General features: G+C 42.2%; 3 protein-coding genes across 3 annotated transcripts in view; all 3 read left to right on the forward strand.

Annotated features, from left to right (window-relative positions):
* LOC137966059 (uncharacterized) overlaps window positions 1-21,201 on the forward strand; it is a 45,962-nt gene that overhangs the window by 11,233 nt on the left and 13,528 nt on the right. Inside the window, exons 3-8 of the mRNA XM_068812524.1 lie at window positions 17,388-17,472; window positions 18,177-18,230; window positions 19,532-19,623; window positions 19,708-19,811; window positions 20,230-20,305; window positions 20,573-21,008. Of these exons, the coding sequence (XP_068668625.1) occupies window positions 19,622-19,623; window positions 19,708-19,811; window positions 20,230-20,305; window positions 20,573-21,008 (618 nt within the window). The 5' untranslated portion in view covers window positions 17,388-17,472; window positions 18,177-18,230; window positions 19,532-19,621. The remainder of the gene's footprint in view (window positions 1-17,387; window positions 17,473-18,176; window positions 18,231-19,531; window positions 19,624-19,707; window positions 19,812-20,229; window positions 20,306-20,572; window positions 21,009-21,201) is intronic.
* Window positions 11,582-14,336, forward strand: LOC137965334 (uncharacterized). The gene is made up of 3 exons (XM_068811643.1): window positions 11,582-12,398; window positions 13,703-14,056; window positions 14,287-14,336. Exons 1-3 carry the CDS (start codon window positions 11,582-11,584, stop codon window positions 14,334-14,336), a joined length of 1,221 nt encoding a protein of 406 aa, XP_068667744.1.
* On the forward strand, window positions 14,728-17,469 carry LOC137965335 (secreted RxLR effector protein 161-like). The gene is made up of 4 exons (XM_068811644.1): window positions 14,728-15,144; window positions 16,111-16,167; window positions 16,307-16,458; window positions 17,331-17,469. Exons 1-4 carry the CDS (start codon window positions 14,728-14,730, stop codon window positions 17,467-17,469), a joined length of 765 nt encoding a protein of 254 aa, XP_068667745.1.

The following is a 21,201-nucleotide window of genomic DNA, read 5'->3' on the forward strand; positions in this document are numbered from 1 at the left end:
TTGCGACGACGTCTTGTGCTGGTGTGCTCAATCATCATTCATACCAACTCCGGAATTGACAAACAGCATCCTCCAGTGGTTGAGTGCTGAACTAAACCTCACATATACACCCAGAATCTCCTATCTCGCCTCCCAAACCTGGCTCTTACATTTCTGCACTCAGTCGGAGACAACGATAGACCTCACTCTCTCACCTCACCCCCCTTCAGACATTGCAGGGATCTCGGAATGGCTTACCTCGACGCCATCCAGCCAGTTTGGGCAATGGGCGACTATAACTGGCTTAACAGTGGAGTTATGACAATCTTTGGTCTTCTCGTGTATCATTGCCGAGTTCGGGTCCATCATTGCTTTGGATCCACTCATTGAGCATTGGCACCGACTCGATGAGGCCTGAATCCTCATCAACCCGCTTCGCTCCTCTGAAGGACTGCACTTTAGAGGCATTATGGTAGACAACTCCCTCTTTTGGGTTCAGATCGACATTGGTGCTATGGCAGACTTCTGACGTGTGGAGTATCCCGCTGTTGATGAGCCATCTAGAGATGCCTCCCCACAGCCTGACAACGCATTGAGAGCAGCATATTCTGACTCCACTCCTCCCTAGGAAATGCGGTCCTCCCCTTGCAGCCCTGGAACGAGCCGTGCTGCTGCCCCGCAGGCCCCTAGGCATGCCTGTCCCCTTGCCTGCCACGGTCACCTCCCTTATCCCCCACCCACATGCACCAAAAAACTCCCCACCACTTCCAACCTCTCCGCAAAATTAACCCCTCTGATTCCCAGCAGATTTTCATCAGCCCCCAGCTACCACCCACCGACATTCACCCCATCTTTACTCTGGAAATAGCCACACCCCCACCGTCCCCCCATTTGGAGGCTGCCGCATGTCCCTCAGATGCGCCCTCCCTTCCTTTAAATTCAATCCCTCCCTCCCCACCTCGACACCCCACCCCCTTAAACTACCACTTAGATGCTGAATCAGGGACAAGTGAGCAAGCTCCTCAAGGCTGCCGCCAAAACCACTCTCCATCCCCCACAGTCACATACTAGCAGCGGGCTAGAGGTCAGCCTTGGCAATTGCTTCGGGGGGAGCCCAATGCTCAAACCCGCTTCTCTTGGGATCCAACGACGAGCCTATTTTGTTTTTGCGAAATTGGGTGAAAGATCCCAATGCTTCAGTCTAAGCAGCACAAGTTTGACCCGAAAACTTGGGCTCAAATTGTGGAATTAGCCAAAGGGATGGGCATTGTTTTCTCGGGGCCTCTCCCAGGGGACAATCATTCCTCTAAAAGTCAAAGAAAAAATAAATGATCAATTATTGTGCTCTTGTGGAATTGGCTCGCCGTAGCGCCGTGCGTCTATTCGAAGCCTCCTTGCCTCTACTAAAACAAGCAAAAAATTCAGCTTAAATCCGGATCTTTGCATGCAACAGTATACTTGCATGACCTTTGGTTCTTCCAATGCGAATATTTGCTTATATATAGATTAGATTGACATGAAATTTTCTCCTTTTGAAACTAGATTTAAATCCCTTTCAACCAAGTATAACTTCTCTTCATAAAATATATTTCTTTCGAGATAAATAATCTAATAGAGTTCGGACTCTGTAATCTGGCCGAACTGAGTACTCTTTTTTCTTTGGCCAGCATGACCATTGACTCTTCCGAGATTGATATCTCTATCTAAAAAACTCAGAATGAGAATTCGTTGAATAGGTAAAACAATAGACTTACATATCTTTCTTTTGATATATAATTCTCCACATAAAGTCTCGTTCATGATGGCATAAAAAGACTCGAAAGTTGAAGTTTTCTACTGCTGCACAAAATTTTTCTGCTTCTTGACCTTTGCTGCTTCAGATGTCGATTTTTCTTTCTAAAAATATATGATCTCAATGATTCTTTTTGAGTTTGAAACTAAACTCAAATATCTTTCCTATGATATATAATTTTCTATATGAAACATACTGTAAGAGAGTTAAAAATCCAATGAAAAACATGAATTGGGAAAGAAGAGTAAAGGAAAAATGAGAAACTCCTTTTGTTTCTTTTTATTTTTCTTTTTCCTTTTCCTTTTCTTCTTCTTCTTCTTCTTCTTCTTCCTCCCCTTCTTCTCCATCTTCTTCTCCTTTTCCATCTCAGATCTTTCCTTGCTTTGATACCATGTTGAAACTTAAGATTCCATGATGTATAATCACAGTAGAAAAAGATTAAGGGGTGAGAAGAAGAAGAAGAGTTGCGGAGAGAAGGTTTTAGGAGGAGAAAAGGAAGAGTGACGAATTTGGAGAAAAAAAGAGGAAGATTAGGGTAATGGACTTATCCAAATCCTCCCTCTTAAGTTGTATTTATAGATATCAAAAGTACTACAATTAAAAGAATACCCTTCACCCTAGTAAGAGTGAATAAGAGACATAAATCTTTAGGTGAGGTAGTGAATAAACATGAAAAAGATGCAAGCCAATCAGATGTTGCCGCTCTTAACCTTCAATAATCCGTTGGTAAGCTTGAGGGTCAGTTTCATGGTAGTAGTAATAGAGGTGGAGGTTGCCCTTTTTCTACTTGAGGCTGTTCTCGAATGATAGAGGGGATCGAAAATGCATTCACTATGGTCAGTCTAACCATATTTCTAACAAGTCATCCTCCACGATCAGTGGACCTCAGAAGCGATCCTGGTAGATGCGAAGCCCGTGGAGGAGGCCAGAGAGTTCAGCAGTGGTCGAGTCCGCAATGCCAAGAGGATCAAAATATGACATAATATCAGTTCCTCCAGGACCAAAAATCATCCCCCCAAAGCCAGCTAAACTCGGGGGTGGCTTCCGAACATCAACTTGGCGGGGCGCTGGGGGAATGGACATCTGAGCAATGATCTTCCAGTTGGTGCGGGAAAGGGTACATGATAAACAGCCAAATTCTTTTTGATTGTGAATCCAGGTGGAGATAAGACCCGTAGTAGTGCAAATCACCTCAACGGCAAAGTGCGAGGTAAGATTAAACAAGCAGCTAACAGAAGCTTATCGAGGCTTGGGACACGAGTGCCAGATGAGAAACGGCACATGGTGCTCAAGTCAGGGGGGGTGCAGAAATTGAGGCCCATGCTGTCAATCATAGAGGTTCAGACCTTCCAGGCAAAAGCATAGTGGAGGAGAAGGTGACTAATGGTCTTGGCTTCCACCCACAAAGGGAACAAAGAGGATTAGGAGCAGTGTTTCCATCTCTGATAAGATTGTCAGCAGTGAGAATCCTGTTGCGGCAGGCACTCTTGAGGAAAAATTTCACCTTTGGAGGACCCAAGAGCTTCCAAGCAAAAACAGCCTGGTGAGGGGCGGGAGGTTGTGTACAACCCAAATTTTTGGTAAACCTACTTGGGCTAATTCCATAGTCACTTACAAAGATGCCACCTCTCACACTGGTTCACATGATGAGATTTAGTAGGTACTACAACGACTTGGCCGGTTGACTACACCATCTATTACTCGTGCCACTGAGTCTGATCCTTCATCCTCAACAAGTGCCACAATGGCGAGTATAGGTATGATTGCACTGAATGTGTCCCGCTCTCTCTCTTGGATCATCGATTCAGGGGCATCTATCCATATGTTAGACGTCCTCCTTATTTCAGTCTATTCATTCATCTCCTTTATATCACCGAGTTACTTTAGTTAATGGATTCACCTCTCCTATTATACTTACCACTCCCCGGAAATCTTTAAATTCAGTCCTCTTTGTACCGAGATTTAAGTCAACCTCTTGTCTGTTAATCACTTCACTAAGTCTTTAAATTCACCAGTAACCTTTCTCCTACTTCTTGTGTTTTTTAGGACTTGGAGACGAAAATGACGATTGGTTCCGGGCATGAGAAGGGAGTGCTCTACCTACATGATGATGTTTCTATTCCCAAAGTTGTGACACTTACTACTACAAACTCCTCATCCTTATGGCACCTATGCTTGGGGCATCCATCACCAGTTAAGCCGTGTCAGTTATTTCCTTCCTTGCCAACAAATATTTCATTTGATTGTGAATCTTGTCAATTGGGAAAACATAGTCGAGCAAGTTTTCCAGTTAGTTCTAGTCGTAGCACCAAATTGTTTGACTTACTCCATTTTGATGTATGGGGTCCATGCCGGGTTCCTAGTCCATTTGGATTCAAGTATTTTTTTTCGCTCACAAATGATTTTAGTCTAGTAACTTGGGTGTATCTCCTACGGGAGAAATCCGAAGTATTTGATATATTTTTTATTTTTTTAATGAAATAAAGAATTAGTTTGGTGCTTGTGTTCATGTTTCTCATACTGATAATGGAATGGAGTATCTCCATCAAAAGTAGTCATCATTTTGTGCTTCCCATGTTATTACTCATCAGACATCTTGCGCATATTCTCCTCAACAAAATGGGGTAGCAGAACATAAGAACAGACATTTCCTTGAGGTTCCTCGGACTTTATTATTACATTGAATGTTCTTAAATTTTTTGGGGAAAATGTTGTTTTAACCTCTTGTTTCTTAATCAATTGCATGCCCTCATCTGTTTTGCATGGTCAAGTTTCTCTACAAGTTTTTTTTTTTTTTTTGAAATGATGCTGAATTTTTTTATGAGAGCTCACACGAGTAGATTACACGAGGGGAAACCTTCCCAAACAATGAGAGATTGCTGGGAGGTTCCGGATTTTGCCAATTTATCAGCCAAAGAATTGGCTAATCTAGGAATGAGGTTCCATTTACAATAAATGGATGACACAATGTCAGCAATACAATCAGTGATTGGCCAGTGGCGCCAAGGAGGGGAGTTTTCTTTTGAACACCAGTTGATGACAGTTTTTGAATCGCCTTCAATAATCAGTATGCCATGGAACCGCTCTTTAAAGATTTAGAGGCCGAATAGAAGAGCACTCACTTCAGTAGTATTTGAATCAGCAATACCCACCGACCCTGCATAGGATAGAATAGGGTCTCCACTGCTGTCTCTGAAAACACTACCAGCTCCAGCCGGCCCAGGGCAGGCTAAAGCATTGCCATCAAAATTGAGTATGATGCAGTCGTAAGGGGGAGGATCCCAGGTGGCCATAACCGGATTCCTACAGGGGCCTGCCAAGTGCTATATAACCCCAATTTTCTTGAAGGGAGACACCCGATAGAGAAGCAAACTCCTTCCTAGAATGTAGCCAGCTTGAGATAAGGCCCACTGCCTGAGAAGCTATATTATCCGGGTTGCTAGCCTTGGAGTTGAATCTTCTGTTGTTTCGCTCTAGCCATATACACCATGGGACATGCGCAAGGCATGCCAAGAGAATTATCTTGCTTAGCTTAGGAAGGCGTATCCCCATAACCATCTCAAAGGTGCCAAAAAGGTCTTGATGTAGCCCCATTTGGAGACCAATATTCTAAAATATCTTCATCCAGACTTGCCATGAAAAGCCGCAATGTAAGAGAATATGCTGGATTGTCTCATCGCACACACCACAAAGGGGACAAGTGCGATCGGGGGCGGTGTAACCTCTTTTATGGAGGTTGTCAGAGGTGAGGATCTGTTCCCTGATGGCCGTCCACACGAAGAATTTGATTTTATTAGGCGCTGAGAGCTTCCATGCCTGGTTTGCCTTGTGCTCATGCATGCTGTAATCATGTTTTCTAATGTGAGAGTAGGCGGATGCAACTATGAATCGGCCATTAATGCTGGGCTTCCATGTCAGTTTATCAATTGCATGCTCACGAATAGTAGTGCTGCTGAGTCTGGAGAGGAGAGAGCAAAAACAATAGTTTCCTCATCTTTTAATCCCCGACAAAACGTAAGACTCCATGAGCGATCTCTCCAAGAATCAGCCATTGAGCAAGAGAGGTCCCTCGCCACCCTAGAGAGTCTCGGGAAATCCTCAGAGAGGGGGCGGGGGCCACACCATTCATCCGACCAAAAAAGGAGGGTCTTTCCATTGCCTGTGTGAAAGGAAGTTGCATATCTGAATATTGGGAGGAGCTTTTGAATTAATTTCCATATCGGGGATAGGAGCCGAGTAGCGCCAACCTCCCTTTACCAGGCACCCGAAGGTTGAAGATAGAACCTGACCATATCACCCCATAGGCTGTTATGCTTGATGTTGAAGTTCCAGATCCATTTGAGCAAAAGGGCATTGTTCATCTCCTTCGTAGGCCGAATGCCTAAACCTCCCCGATTTCGGGGCATGCAAATATCCTTCCAACTCACCAAATGGTATCTGAAGGTGTCCTCTGATCCTCTCCAGAGAAAATGACGACGAATGACGTCAATCCTGTTGCAAACGGAGGCCGGACAGTGCATGAATGATAGTAAATAGTTTGGCAGTACAACCAAACAAGACTTGAGGAGAGTGAGCCGCCCAACCGTAGATAAAAGCTTGCCCCTCCAAGTAGCTAGTCGCTTCTCAAATTTCTCAATAAGGGGGGACCAAAGTGTCGCCGAAGGCCGAGAGTCAATGAGTGGTAGTCCAAGATATGTAGTTGGCAAATTTTTCACTGAGCACCCCAAATAGTCAGCCATTCCCTGAAGCACAGGTGAGTCAATATGATAGCCTAGGAGGGTGGTTTTCTTCCAGTTAATGTTATGTCCAGAAGCCAGTTCAAATAGCCCCAATACAGCACACAGTTTTTGGGTTTGATCCGTAGTATCAACTCCAAAGCAAATTGTATCGTCCGCAAACTGAAGGATCGGCACATCAAAGGCTGCACAGTCTGTCGTGGGGAGGAGCCAACCCAGGTTTTTGGCCGAATAGATAAAAAATGATAGGTATTCCGCTACCACATTGAAGAGCAAAGGGGAAAGGGGGTCTCCCTGTTTGATTCCCCTGGATCCCTTAAAATAACCGCAAGCCATTCCGTTGAGAAGAACGGAACAGCTTGCAGAGGAGATGCAACTTTGAATCTAGAAGCGCCATTTTTCCCCGAATCCCATCTTCCCCAGGAGAGTGTCCAAAAGCTTCCAATTAACTCTGTCAAAGGCTTTCTCAAAATCAAGCTTTAGGATGAATCTGGGAATCTTTAAAGCCTTAAAATGGTGGATGAGCTCATGACATTCCATGGCCGAGTCTAATATATTTCTTCCCTTGATAAAAGCATTCTGGCCATGATGGATGGCAATGGGGAGAACCGCCCTGAGGTGATTGGCAAGGAGGCGCATAATCACCTTGTAAGCACTGGTGGTGAGGTTGATCGGCCGAAAGTCAAAAGGAATTTTTGCCCCTTCTTTTTTAGGGTTGAGGGCAATAAACAAAGCTCTGATGTCATGCTGATAGAACGAGTGGACCATGTAGGCAATATCCTCTCTAATGAAGGGCCAACATCGGCAATAAAATTCCCCATTGAAACCATCCGGACCCGGAGCACGATCCAAAGGGAGATCCAATGCTGCTTTTTCAATTTCTTTACTAGAGAAAGGGAGCTCGATGAGACTAGCTGCGACCAAAGGAATAGCCTGGAGATGAACCCTTTCGAAGAAAGGGTGAACTAGCTGGCCATCAGAGTATAATTCTGCAAAAAAGTTCACTAGTGAGTCTGAAATAAGGGATCGATCCGAGGTACTCTCACCATTGACGCTGAGCGCGGTGATGCGGTTGGCTCTTCTCCGAGCAGAGGCGACGACTGCATGGAAGAATTTAGTATTGGCATCCCCCTCAATGAGCCATTTAAATCTTGCACGCTGCTTCCAGTGCACGAGCTCACTATGAGTGAAGGACTGCATTTGCCCTTGAAGGGCGTATCTCTGAGTTACTTCTGAGGAAGAGAGGCTTCTAGATTCCTCTTCAGAGTCAAGAGTGGAAATCTGAGAAAGGACGACGGCTCTCTCGGCTGAGGAAGAGGCCTTTCTCGTAGAGGCCCATGATCGCAACAACGACTTTAGCATCTTGAGTTTGGCTGGGAAATTTCAGCCAGTCGGGCCACCTTTGACAAGTCCTCACAAGGTCATCCCGGAAGAGATGTCTCTCGTGGTGTCTAGTAGGACCATACACACCCACGAGGCACCAAATGTTCCCCGATCCTTTGTCTCTCAATTTGATTCCGAGGGAGTAAGTGCCACAGCACCGATCGATCACCTCAATGGTATTAGTGTCCCACACAATCAGAATGCCACCAGCCGATCCAATCGCATCCACAAAAATCCATCCAGGCTCCTTTTGAGGCCACAACTCACGGATATATCCAAGGGGCAGAGAAGCCGCCTTGGTTTCTTGAAGAATAACAACATTTGCCTTGGTAGAGGCTAGGAGGTCCCGAATTGCGACACGGCGACGCACGGATCCAATTTCTTGAACATTCCAAGAGATAATGATCATTGATCACTAGTCTTCTTCTTGGACTTCTCAGACAGGTGGTTATCTTCCCTGGGGGGCTACGTGTAGACGGTGCCCATCGCCTTGGTAAGTTCCACTATCTGTGCCCAGGTTTTTGGGTCAAATTTTTGTTGGTTTATCTGAACAGTAGCCACATACTTCTGAGCTCTTTCGTCCGTCTCTAGAAGGATGAAGTCCCCTATCTTTGGATTGTAGGGGTATCTAGAAGTAGCACTGGGACCATCCTGGAGAAGCTGTCTCGGATGACCTCTATTCCGGCACTGGTAGATTGCAAGGGGAGGAGGAGGAATTTTGGGGTGGGAATTTCTCGAAGGCGGTGGAGGGGGAGTTCATTATTTGAGTGGTGGTTTGAGGGGTGTGAGGACTGTGGGATGGGGTTATAGGGAGGCCTGTGGGGCTTTTATTGGGGGGGGGGGGGGGGGGGGGGGTGTGGTTATTTCATGGGGTAAAGTATGAAGGTGAACAGCAGCTGTAGGTATCTGGGGGAGTGGAATAGATTCTATCAAGGATAGTATTTGTGATGGGTTGAGATGGACTGGTGGGTGGGTGGTATGGCAGGCTGGAGGGAGGGACAACCAAGGAGGCAGTTGGAATAGAGTCATCGCCAACTGTAAGACTGGCTGGTTCAAGATGCATCTTCTGGGGAGAAGAGGCCGGGGTTGCTGCTCTCAAGTTTCTCTGCAAGTTTTAAAACCTCGTTGTAAGTTGTTTGATGATGTTCCTCGCATATTTGGATGCACAAGTTTTGTACATGTGTCGGGTAATTCCTTATATAAGTTGTCATCTCGATCTGTCAAGTATGTCATTTTGAGACTCTTGTAAAGAAAAGGGGTATAAGTGTTATAACCCTATTCGACGGAAGACATATGTGTCAGCTGATGTAACCTTCTATGAGCATATTCCATATTTTGTATCATCTACTATGTTTCCTGTATCATTTAGTCCCTCTGTGGATAGTCTTGTCTTATAGCAGTTTTGGATGCACCAGTCACATCAGGTTCTTCTCCACCTCTTCAAGTTTACAACAAGCACCCTCGCAGTGAGTTACCACGTACTGTACCTCCAACTGCTCCAACTCCTGATCCCTCTCCTCTAGATCGACCATCTTTCTCTTTACCTGCAGGTCTAGTTCTGTCAGATTTGGATTTACCCTTTAGTCTTCGAAAAGGTAAAAGGTCTTGTACTTCTCATCCCATCTCAAAGTATGTGTCATTTGACTTTTTATCCCTATCTTTTAAATCTTTTGCCATGTCCTTGTCTACTTCCACTATTCATTGTTCAGTGCAGGATATTTTGTGTTCTTCAGAGTGAAAACATGCCATGTATGATGAGATGAATGCGAAGAACATGGCATCTATGTGATCCATCAGCAAGCACAGCTATTATGGAGGGTTGTTGGCTGTACACCATTAAATATAATGTTGATGGCTCTATTAAATGACACAAAGCAAGGCTGGTGGCAAAGGGGTATACACAAACCTTTGGTGTTAATGTATTTGAGAGGTTCTCACTTGTGGCCAAACTTATATCGATACGTATATTTGTCTCTGTGGCAGTTAATTAAAGATGGTTTTTCTTTCAATTTGATGTGAAAAATGCCTTCTTGTATGGTGATCTAATGAGGAAATATATATGGAGCAACCTCTTGGGTATGATGCTCAAGGGGAGATGGAGAAGGTATGTAAGTTAAAGAAGGCTATTTATAGACTTCAACAAAGTCCATGAGCATGGTTTGAGAAGTTTAGTACTGTAATGATGCAATTTAGTTTCTACAAAAGCCATTGCAACCATTCTATGTTCTTTCTCAAAAGGAAGACTAGTGTGGCTATCTTGGTGGTCTATGTAAATGATATTGTACTGTGTGGGGATGATCTTGAAGGCATTGCAACAGTTAAAAAGCACTTGGTGGTTATTCTTTTTTTTTTTTCAAATTTATGATTTTAATGATAACTCCGACTATACTCCACTTTAGAGAGGGTTTTTGGTCTTAGTCAAGATAGGTTAAGGGTGCGTCGGAATGGTAGCTGCTTAGTCTCATCCGAGAGTCCAATCTCTTTGTATTACTTTTGTGTCTTTGAATAAAAAGAAAGAATGGGGTTGATTTAGGCTCCTTCAGATAAAAGATTTGGGTCGTCTAAAGTACTTGGCATTAAAGTTACTCGTAGTTTAAGAGGTATGGTTCTTTTTCAAAGGAAGTATGTGTTACGATATGTTAAAATGTATATTAAATGTAATTTATGTTCATCATTGTTGTATAATTTGGGATATGTACATAGGGTTATTTGATTAGGCTTAATGGGATTGGGGGGGGGGGGGGGGGGGGGGGGTGGTATTGTCTTGGGCCCATGGGCCATTTTGTAACAGGAAAACCTAAAGGTTAAATACTTAATGAAAGGGGAAAATCCCGAACGGAAACATTTTCGGATTGATTCGTGTGTGCTTCGTTTCGCCGTGAAACCAGAGAGCTACGCTTTCTCTTGTGGATTTTTGGACTGTTCCGTCAGTCCCTTGATTTTACTTTGACATGGTATCAGAACTCTGAAGAGTAACCTTTCCGACGCTTTTTGTCCGACGACCTGTGTTGTCCGACGAGTTTTTTTTTTTTCTCGCTTTCGGCATTGATTTCGGGCGTTGTTGGAAACATTTGTCGGGGGGGGGGGTTCCGTTGTCGGACAAGTTCCGTTGCTAGGAAGGGGGTTCTCGCCGGAAGGGAAAACGAACGGCCGAGGGTTCTCGCCAGAAGGGGAAACGAAAGGGGTTGTCGGAAAGTCTTCTCCGAGCTCGGAAAAGTTGTGGTTCCGTCGTCGGAAAAGCTTCATTGGTGGTTTCGTTGCCGGAGAAGCTACAACGGGAAGGGGATTCTCGCCGGGAAACTCGCTGGAAGGGGGAACGAAGGTGCAAAGGTGTTTTTCGAATTTCTCACAGTTTGGGGGTCTAATTCGAATTTCTATTACCATGGGGGCAAATCTTGGATTTCTAAAAGTATAGGGGTCTATTTGCAATTTCTGAAAAGTGGGGGTATATTTGGAATTTCTTATCTTACGGGGGTGCATCAGGAATTTGGTTCGATTTGACTTTATCATGTCAGCAGACAAGTCCGATTTTGCTCCTATTTGGTTCACGGGCAAGAACTACGGTACTTGGGAATTTTAGTTCCGGCTATTTGTTCAGGGAAGAGGTTTATGGGGTCATATTGATGGGAGTGATCCGGCACCTGGCGATGCTGACGCATTGTCAAAATGGATCATCATGGATGCTAGAGTCATGACTTGGATACTCGGATCTCTTGAGCCTCACCTAGTCCCAAATCTGAGGCCCTACAAAACTGCCGCCAATATGTGGCATTACCTCCACAAGATTTATCGTCAAACCAGCACGGCTCGTCGATTTCAAGTTGAATATGAACTTGCAAATTTCACCCAAGGCAGTTGTTCGATTGAAGAATATTTCTCGGGCTTCCAAAATCTATGGGCTGACTACACTGACATTGTTTACGAGGATGTCCCTGCTGCTGCTGTCTCTGCTGTGCAAACTGTACATGACACCAGTAAACGGGATCAATTCTTGATGAAGCTTCGTCCCGAGTTTGAGATTGCTCGATCACATCTGATGAATCGTCATCCACTGCTGTCCCTAGATGCCTGTTTGAGTGAACTTCTCTGGGAGGAGCAACACCTCACTACTCAGGCTGGCATGGAACCTCGCGTTCAAGCTGATCTCTCGGCTCCTGTAGCTTATGTAGCTCAAGGAAGGCCTCAGGGTCGGGACACCAGTTCTGTTCAGTGCTTCCACTGCAAGGCTTATGGTCACTTTGTTCGGGACTGCCCCAAGAAGTCGGTTCTGTTCTGTAGCTACTGTAAGAAGCCGGGTCATCACATCACCGTTTACCCTACACGACCTCCACGGAGGAAACCTACAGCTTATCATGCATCCACCGGTACATCTAGTTCTGCTACATTGCCGCCTGCCGTTTCGGTCCCTATCATTCCTGTTCCACCAGCACCTGCCAGTTCCACCACTCTCACTCCTGAAATGGTACAACAGATGATCATTTCTGCCTTTTCTACTTTTGGTATCTCAGGTAAACAGAACCTTTCTACTCAACCATGGTATTTTGATTCTGGTGCCTCTAACCACATGACCAACAATGTGGTATCTCTTTCGAATGTCAGAAAGTATGATGGCAATCTGCACATCAACACTGCTGATGGCAACACTCTGCTTATCAGTGCTGTTGGTGATCTCTCTCCATCTTTAGTTGATGTCTTTGCGTCTCCTGTTCTGTCGACAAACCTTTTGTCTGTTGGTCAAATGGTTGATAAAAACTGTAATGTTCAGTTTTCTCGCTTTGGCTGTGTTGTGCAGGATCAAGCGTCGGGGAAGGTGATCGCGAAGGGGCCTAAAGTGGGCAGACTATTTCCACTTAAAGTCTTTCTATCAATTGTTATTCCACGTTCTCCTGTAATTTCTTTTGCTTGTAATGTTGTTGGATCTGGCCCTAAGTTGTGGCATAGACGTCTAGGCCACCCAAACTCGGTTGTACTTCGTACATTATTTAAATCGGGTTTATTAGGCAATCAAGATTGTACTTCTCGTGACACGTCTTTTGACTGTTCATCATGTAAGCTTGGCAAAAGTAAAACTCTATCATTTCCGCATCATGCCTCGCATGCCTCCCACTGCTTTGACCTTATTCATAGTGATGTTTGGGGAATTACTCTCGTTATTTCGCATGCACAAATTAAGTACTTTGTCACCTTTATTGATGATTTTAGTTGATTTACCTGGGTCTACTTCCTACGAGCTAAGTCTGACGTTTTTGTCGTTTTTAAGAGGTTTCTTGCACTCATTGGAACCCAGTTCTCCGCTCACCTTAAAGTACTCCGCTCTGACTCTGGAGGCGAGTACATGTCGGCAGAATTCCAAGAATTTCTTCAAATCAAAGGCATTATCTCTCAATGTTCTTGTCCCTCGACACCCAACAAAATGGTGTTGCTGAGCGCAAAAATCGTCACATTCTTGATATGGTCCGCACCCTTCTCATTAAATCATCCGTTCCTCCTAGGTTTTGGTGTGAAACTCTCTCTACCTCCGTTCATTTAATTAACCGCCTGCCCTCGCCTGTATTGCATCATGTCTCTCCTTTTGTTAAATTATTCGGTTATTCTCCGTCCTACACAGATCTTCGGACGTTCGGTTGTGTTTGTTTTGTGCATTTACCTGATCATGAACGACATAAACTTACAGCTCAATCCGTTATGTGTGCATTTCTTGGGTATGCCGGTTCTCAAAAGGGCTATGTTTGCTATGATCCTCAGGCGCGTCGAGTCCGTGTTTCTCGGAATGTGGTCTTCTTTGAAAACCAATATTTCTTTCCCTCTCAAGTTACTCTTCCGTCTACCTCTTTGTCTAGTTTGCCGAGCTTTGATGAGTCTCAACCCACTACCTCGCTGCCCTCTCCTCCTTCTGACCTAGCGTTTGCTCCTGATCCTCCCTCTACTCCTGCTCACCTCCATCTTCGTAGATCCACACGTAGTTCTCACCCTCCTGACCAGTATGGTTTTCCCTCCCCTGTATCTCTGGTCGCTACTTTGTCTTCTATTTCCATTCCTTCTGGATATAAACAGGCTATAGTACAGGAGTGTTGGCAAAAAGCCATCCAAACTGAACTACAAGCGCTAGAGGAGAATCACACCTGGGACATTGTGGCTGACCCTCCTACTATTCGGCCTCTTGGAAGTAAGTGGGTCTTCTCTGTCAAGCTGCGTTTCGATGGATCGTTGGATCGGTACAAAGCCTGCCTTGTGGCCCTGGGGAACAGGCAGGAATATGGGATTGATTATGAGGAAACTTTTGCCCCAGTTGCTAAGATGACCATAGTCCGTACTATCTTAGCCATTGCCGCCTCTCAATCTTGGCCATTGCATCAGATGGATGTGAAAAATGCCTTTTTTCACGGTGATTTGCAGGAAGACGTCTATATGAAGCTTCCCTCGGGTATGTCTACATCCTCTCCTGATCATGTCTGTAAGCTACGACGTCCTTTGTATGGGCTTAAACAAGCTCCCCGGGCTTGGTTTGAGAAATTTCGCAGCACACTTATCCTCCACCGGTTTACCCAGAGTCAGTATGATTCCTCTCTCTTTTATCATAAGTCTGTTGCCGGCATGGTCATTCTCTTGGTTTATGTGGATGACATCATCATTACTGGCACTGACTCTGGACTGATTACCAAGCTTCAGAAGGTGTTGCATGCCACTTTTCATATGAAGGATCTTGGACGTCTCACGTACTTCTTAGGGCTGGAGGTCCATCACACACTCAAAGGTATTTTCTTAAACCAACATAAGTATATTCAAGATCTTATCACACTCGCTGGGTTGGAGGACACATCTTCGGTGGCTACCCCTATGGAGGTCAATGTCAAATATCGGAAAGATGAAGGGACTTTCTTTGATGATTCGACTATCTATCGACGACTAGTCGGAAGTCTCATATACTTGACTACTACTCGCCCAGACATTTCCTATGTTGTTCATAAGGTCAGTCAGTTTATGGCATCTCCTCGACACCTTCATCTTGCGGCCGTTCAGTGCATCATCAGCTATCTGCGCGGCTCCCTTGCTCGTGGTTTATTCTTTCCTACTGGCTCCGCGCTACATCTGGTTGCCTACAGTGATGCTGATTGGGCAGGGTGCCCCGATACCCGTCGCTCTACTATAGGCTGGTGTATGGTTTTAGGCGATGCACTGATTTCTTGGAAATGTAAGAAACAAGATCGAGTGTCCAAGTCATCAATTGAGGCCGAGTATTGTGCTATGTCTACTGTGTGTTCGAAAGTTATTTGGCTCCGTGGTCTTCTTGCTGAGCTCCAGTTTCCTCAGCCCTCATCTACACCGCTTCATGCAGATAATACAAGTGCTATACAGATTGCAGCCAATCCGGTTGTTCATGAGCGTACCAAGCATATTGAGGTTGACTGTCACTCCATCCGCGACACTTTGGAGCGCCGGGTAATATCTCTTCCGTACATTTCTTCGGATCTTCAAGTGGCCGATGTCTTCACCAAAGCATTGTCTCAATCCCGACATAATTTTTTGGATGGCAAATTATTGCTGGTTGACTCACCATCATCAATTTGAGGGGGGATGTTACGATATGTTAAAATGTATATTAAATGTAATTTATGTTCATCATTATTGTATAATTTGGGATATGTACATAGGGTTATTTGATTAGGCTTAATGGGATGGGGGGGGGGGGGGGGGTATTGTCTTGGGCCCTTGGGCCATTTTGTAACAGGAAAACCTAAAGGTTAAATACTTAATGAAAGGGGAAAATCCTGAACGGAAACATTTTCGGATTGATTCATGTGTGCTTTGTTTCGCCATGAAACCAGAGAGCTACGCTCTCTCTTGTGGATTCTTGGACTGTTCCTTCAGTCCCTTGATTTTACTTTGACAGTATGTGTTAGATATGCTGCATGAATATGGTCTATTGGGTGCAAAATTAGTAGACACCCATGGAAATCAATCATAATCTCCATGACACACACTCCTACTCTCAAGGACAAAACGTAATACAAATGCTTGATAGGTAAAGTGATCGAAGCTACAGTTTACTAAGCTCAATATATCTTTTTTTGTGGGAGTTGTGAGTCAGTTCATGAAAACCTTAAAAAAGTGCATTTAGAAGTTGTCCAGAGGATTTTAAAGTATTTGAAGGGTCCTCTTGGAAAAGGTTTGTTGTATACTTAAAATGGCAAAATTGATGTTCTTGGATATTCTAAGCAGATTATGCTGGGTGTAAAATGGATAGATGATCTATGTCAGGCTACTGCTTTGTTGGGGGTAACTTAATAAACTAGAAAAATAAGAAACAGACAATTGTGGCCGGGTTGAGTGCAGAGGCCAAATATAGAGTAATGACTCACACCGTTAGTGAGATTATGTGAACTAAGTATGGTTTCTTATGAAATGTGACAATCAGACTGCTATCTTCATTGCAAGCAATCTTGTATTCCACGAGAGAAATAAACATATAGAAGTTGATTGTCATTTTATCAGAGATGTAATTATGGATGGTAGTAACTCCATAGGTGAAATCATCAGACCAATTTGGAGACATATGTTGAAGAGCAGGTATGGAAGAGTCTTACATGACTCTCACAATAAGAAGTTTCATAGAGCCAAAATTAATATGGTGGAGTCTTATAGGAGTCTCACAGGAGGAGGTCTCATAGAAGAGTCTTAGCTAAAAGTGTTTTAGTTATGGTAGTCTTCTAATTATGTTCAGTTATTTAATTATGCTAACACTTATCTTTAAGTGTTAAATTTTGGGTGTAATTGGGACAAGGGTAGTTTAGTTGTAATAGAATTTTACTTGTTTCCTCTATTATAAATAAAGGCTCATTGTACTCAAATTACAACAGTTTAGTAAAATATTTCTCTTTTTCAGAAATTTGACATGGTATGTATTTACAAAGCCTTTGAGAAGATGTGAACGTTTTTTTTTTTTTTGTGTCAAACTGGGATTATTTGATATCTACTTTCCAGCACGAGGAGTGTTAAAATACTAGTTCAGCGGTATTTTGGCTATTTCCGATATCCTGATTTATCCTATCTTATGTCTCTTCGTTAGATAATTACATTATATTCTTATGTTTCAAGTTTTATTAAAAATAGAGTTGTTTTATAGAACTTATGTGATTTTTTGTAACTAGGGGCATTTTTGTCCTTCTTGTAATTATCATTTAAATCCCTAATAAAACGAGATAGCTTGTGCTTTTCAGGCAAGAACTCCAATGCAGTCAAGGCTGCTTGTCCCCTTCCTCTTCTCTCAACTCTTCTCTTCTTTCTCCCTCAAATCTCTTTCTTTACAATTTTACTTGGCTTAGGTGTACTTGTCTCCCTCTGGAGCCATTCTTAATGAAATATTTGTTCTCATTGTTTAAAAAAACATATAAGAAGGCAGTAACTATGGTGACTTTCTTTATTTTTATGTTTTTTATCAGGTTGCAGTTTCGATTGTGTGCTAATATAAATTGTCTGGTACTGTTTGAATGGTGCAGGGATGGTAGGATAAAAGTTGTAGGTGGGAAGAATATTGAGGGGCTTCTTGTGTCCCCAAAACAGTTGCCATTTAAAAATTAAGAGGTTGGTATTTTGGGTCATGGAATGAAAATAAATCACTAAGTTACTTCTGGGTTCTACCATTGCAATTATGTCTGTCCCATAGTCACTATTTTCATTTTTATACTCGCTTGACTTTGTGATCACTTTTTCTTTTGTTTTGGGAGGATAGATATTTGAATTTTTTGTACGTGAATCTGATTTTTGCAAAGAAGACAATATGGTGGGCTTTTTTTGTAATACTCTAATCAGATTGTCACTGTACTTAATTCATTCTGAAAAAGTGTTACGTATGTCCTTTTGAACAGTTTCATGATTCTCTTTGCTAAAATCCAAAGAAAATTTATGGTCCAAATTATTTTCAATTGTTTAAAGTATTTTTTGTACTTACAATGTTTATAGTTTGTTTTGTTTTGTTTTGTTTATTATTAGTTTTTTGAATGTCAACATGCACACACCCCGTTATCCCTTAGTGAGACTTGAACTCAAAACCTCACACATAAAAGAGAGAGAGAGAGAGAGAGAGAGAGAGAGAGAGAGAGAGAGAGATGACCTACGTCTTTCCTAAATTCATATATTAAATTCATAATATACGAATTTATTTCATAATTATGTTATTAATTTGTGGCTTTTCTGTTGATCGTATTATTCACATTAATCTTGTAAGGCTTTGCTGTTTATGCAAAAGAAAAAACTTATTTATGATAAATTAATGTATTCTTTATCAGTTTTTACACAACCAAGGGTACCTGGTGAGCATCTCCAATGAAAATGATATTCAGGTATTGCCTTTTACTTTTACTTATTCAATGAACTCATTTATCGTTTTTGCTACACACTGAACTTGTTTTATTGTATTCTATCTATAAAGTTGGGTCCAAGGCCTATCCCAAAATGACTAGCCAACTTAGGAAACCTCTTTACCAACTAATATACTCAAGATCTTTGTACTCACTAATCTATGTGGTACTATTCCTTAACACACCCCTCACGTGTAGACCCTCTGTTTGTGGCTCTACAAGTGGATAATTTAGGAGTAGGCAGTTTAGGTGTAGGCCCTCTTTTGTGGTTATACAAGTGGATAGTTTTAGGTGTAGGCCCTTTTTTGTGGCTCTACAAGTAGATAGTTTAGGTATAGGCCCACATATGAGTACCCGGCAACGGAACCAGTAAGATTAAGATTAACTCGCCACCAACAGCAGTAACTCGCCGGATTAAGATTCTGGTTTGAGTGAGGATATACAATAACTCAAACAGCAGAATCAGTAGAGTAGAAAAACTTCCAACCAGTAACATTATTCTCCGATGAAGATAAGTAGCATAACTTTCCAGAAATAATACTGAAGGTGGTGTTGATACGGGGCTGGATCAAACCAACGGGTTGGGATAGAGATGTATGTACCAAAACCATGATCATCCACCGAGCAGAATCTGATTCTGCTTTACAAACTCATTCACCGAGCAGCCGAAATATGAAAAACTCAGCAGTAGAAAGGGACTTCCAGTAATGATGAAAAGCAAAATAGCAATATGAGCAAATAAAAAAAATGATGGGGTTTTTTTTCAATCCTGAATAACCATAGATGTGAGTCCTGAAAATCAATGCTCCGATACAATGTTGATTTTCAGGACTCCATGATTTAGGTCATGGAGAAAAATGAGAGAGACACCATTGGGAGAAAATAGGAGGTTATGGTCTTGATCCAAACTCTCCCCCATAATGTATATTTATAGATATAAAAACTACCAATATTACAAGTATATCATTCACCCTAATAAGAGTGAAGAAGAGACAGGAAATGTAAACTAATTACATCAGTGCCACCCTAATTACATCATATATTCCAACACTATCTTAATGGTACTAAGAGTTACCTACAAATCTTTCTAAAAAATAAATAAATAAATAAATAAAATTACCTACAAATTTTTGGCATAATCTCCATTTATTGATGGCTCAGTAGTGGACCTAAGTACATAAATATGCATAGGTATTGAATGGCCAATATTCAGTTAGCTCTTCTTCATGCCATGTGTTTTAACTCTAATTACATATTAATTTGGACAATTTCCCTATCTTCAGGTCTGGGATCTGGAGCATAGGTCTTCAACTTGTTGCACACAGTGGGAATCTAATATTACTGCATTCTCCATAATTCATGGGACATATTTCATGTAAGCCATCGTAATGATTTTTCTGTACAGCTCTTATTTTTAATCAAATAAAAGCCTTCACAGAGCAACTACTCTTTTATGTAGGTATGTTGGGGATGATAATGGCTTGATGTCTGTTTTGAAGTATGACATTGAAGAAGGGAAACTCTGTAGGTTGCAATATCAAATACCTGCAAACCTTATAGCTGGTAATGTGATGGTTCTTTCCGTAAACATATTTTTACCTTAACTTTTAGTTTGAATATAGTTCATGAAATACATAACTTGTTCTCGTAAATGCAAAATATCTACTGGTCATTACTGCTTTAATAGTGCTTGGTGGTATGCTCACCTGAAGATGTGTTTGCCAAATAGATGTGCAACTTCTGTAATTAAAAATTCTTAGATGGGATTTATAAATAAACTTCTCTTTTCCATCAGAGGATCCTTTTTTTTCTTTTGTTGATAAGCACAGCAGATGGACATAAGCCTTTGCAGAGTTTTGAAATTTGTGCTGCTTTAGCATTCATTCTTCTTCTTCTTCTCTCTCCCTCTCTCGCTGATATCATTGTAGGTTTCAAATGTTAACTTCGTCTAACCATGGTCACTCCCAATCTACTTTCACAGAAGCAGCTAGTGTTTCATTGCCAAATCGTCTATCCATAGTTGGAATTCTGCCACAACCTTGCACCTCTGGCAATAGGTGAGGTAGAAGTAATCAATAGTGGTTTTTTTCTATTTTTTCATATACATACTTTCCCAGCTAATACTCTTCTGATTTATTGTACCTGAAAACCATCCCATGAATTTTTAAGTGTATGAATTGTAACTTGTTACACATGATACATTACATTTATTCCTTTTTTTTTCTTCTTATTGTTCTTGTATGCAAAGTCATCTTTATATTTGTATTACTAACGAAAAGTTTTTTTTTATCTGAATGCAATTCAAACTTGTTTTACTTTTGCAGTGTGATAATTGCTTATGAGAATGGATTGATTATCCTCTGGGACATTTCTGAGGCTCGTCCAGTTCTTGTTAGGGGTTACAAGGATAATCTGCCAAGTAAGACTTCTGATGAACTTCAGACCTCTTCATCTAGCAATGGTCAAGAAAAAGAGATATGCTCGCTTTGTTGGGCATCTGCAAGTGGGTCGGTTCTTGCAGTTGGGTACATAGATGGGGATATACTGTTATGGAATATTTCATCTTCTGCTTCCACTAAAGGCCCACAACAAGCTGAAGTTTCATTTAATAGTGTGGTTAAGCTAGAGCTTTCATCTTGTGAAAGAAGGCTTCCTGTCATTGTTCTGCATTGGTCTCCAAATAGTAAGCCATGCAATGATCGTGGAGGCTATCTTTTCATTTACGGTGGGGTTGAAGTAGGATCTGAGGAAGTTTTAACAGTAAGTATTTCACTTGTCAGGCGTTTTGTTCTGGTTAGAGAAGGGTTGACCTATAGCAATCATTTTGATGATATGCTTCTACTGGAGCTGCATATATTCAAAATTTAATGATCTGTAAAAGTAAACATCTTGATAATATTACTAAACTTGTGTGAACTGAACTGTTTTTTTATCAAATTGAAGCCAATCTACT

Source organism: Aristolochia californica, unplaced genomic scaffold (assembly GCF_029961685.1).
Source record: "Aristolochia californica isolate CCGP_79_NKW_82.1479 unplaced genomic scaffold, dmAriCali1.0.hap1 SCAF_5, whole genome shotgun sequence".
Lineage (NCBI taxonomy): Eukaryota > Viridiplantae > Streptophyta > Magnoliopsida > Piperales > Aristolochiaceae > Aristolochia > Aristolochia californica.

Bases quoted from the DNA above. Each gene is read 5' to 3' on its own strand.
- LOC137965334 (XM_068811643.1), top strand. From the start codon at position 11,582: ATGACTTGGATACTCGGATCTCTTGAGCCTCACCTAGTCCCAAATCTG. The intron at 12,399-13,702 runs GTAAACAGAACC...TTCCCTCTCAAG, and splicing joins TTCTACTTTTGGTATCTCAG to TTACTCTTCCGTCTACCTCT. The intron at 14,057-14,286 runs GTAAGTGGGTCT...GGTGATTTGCAG, and splicing joins TACTATTCGGCCTCTTGGAA to GAAGACGTCTATATGAAGCT.
- LOC137965335 (XM_068811644.1), top strand. From the start codon at position 14,728: ATGGAGGTCAATGTCAAATATCGGAAAGATGAAGGGACTTTCTTTGAT. The intron at 15,145-16,110 runs GTGTGTTCGAAA...TATTCTAAGCAG, and splicing joins AGTATTGTGCTATGTCTACT to ATTATGCTGGGTGTAAAATG. The intron at 16,459-17,330 runs GTATGGAAGAGT...GTTTTTTATCAG, and splicing joins AGACATATGTTGAAGAGCAG to GTTGCAGTTTCGATTGTGTG.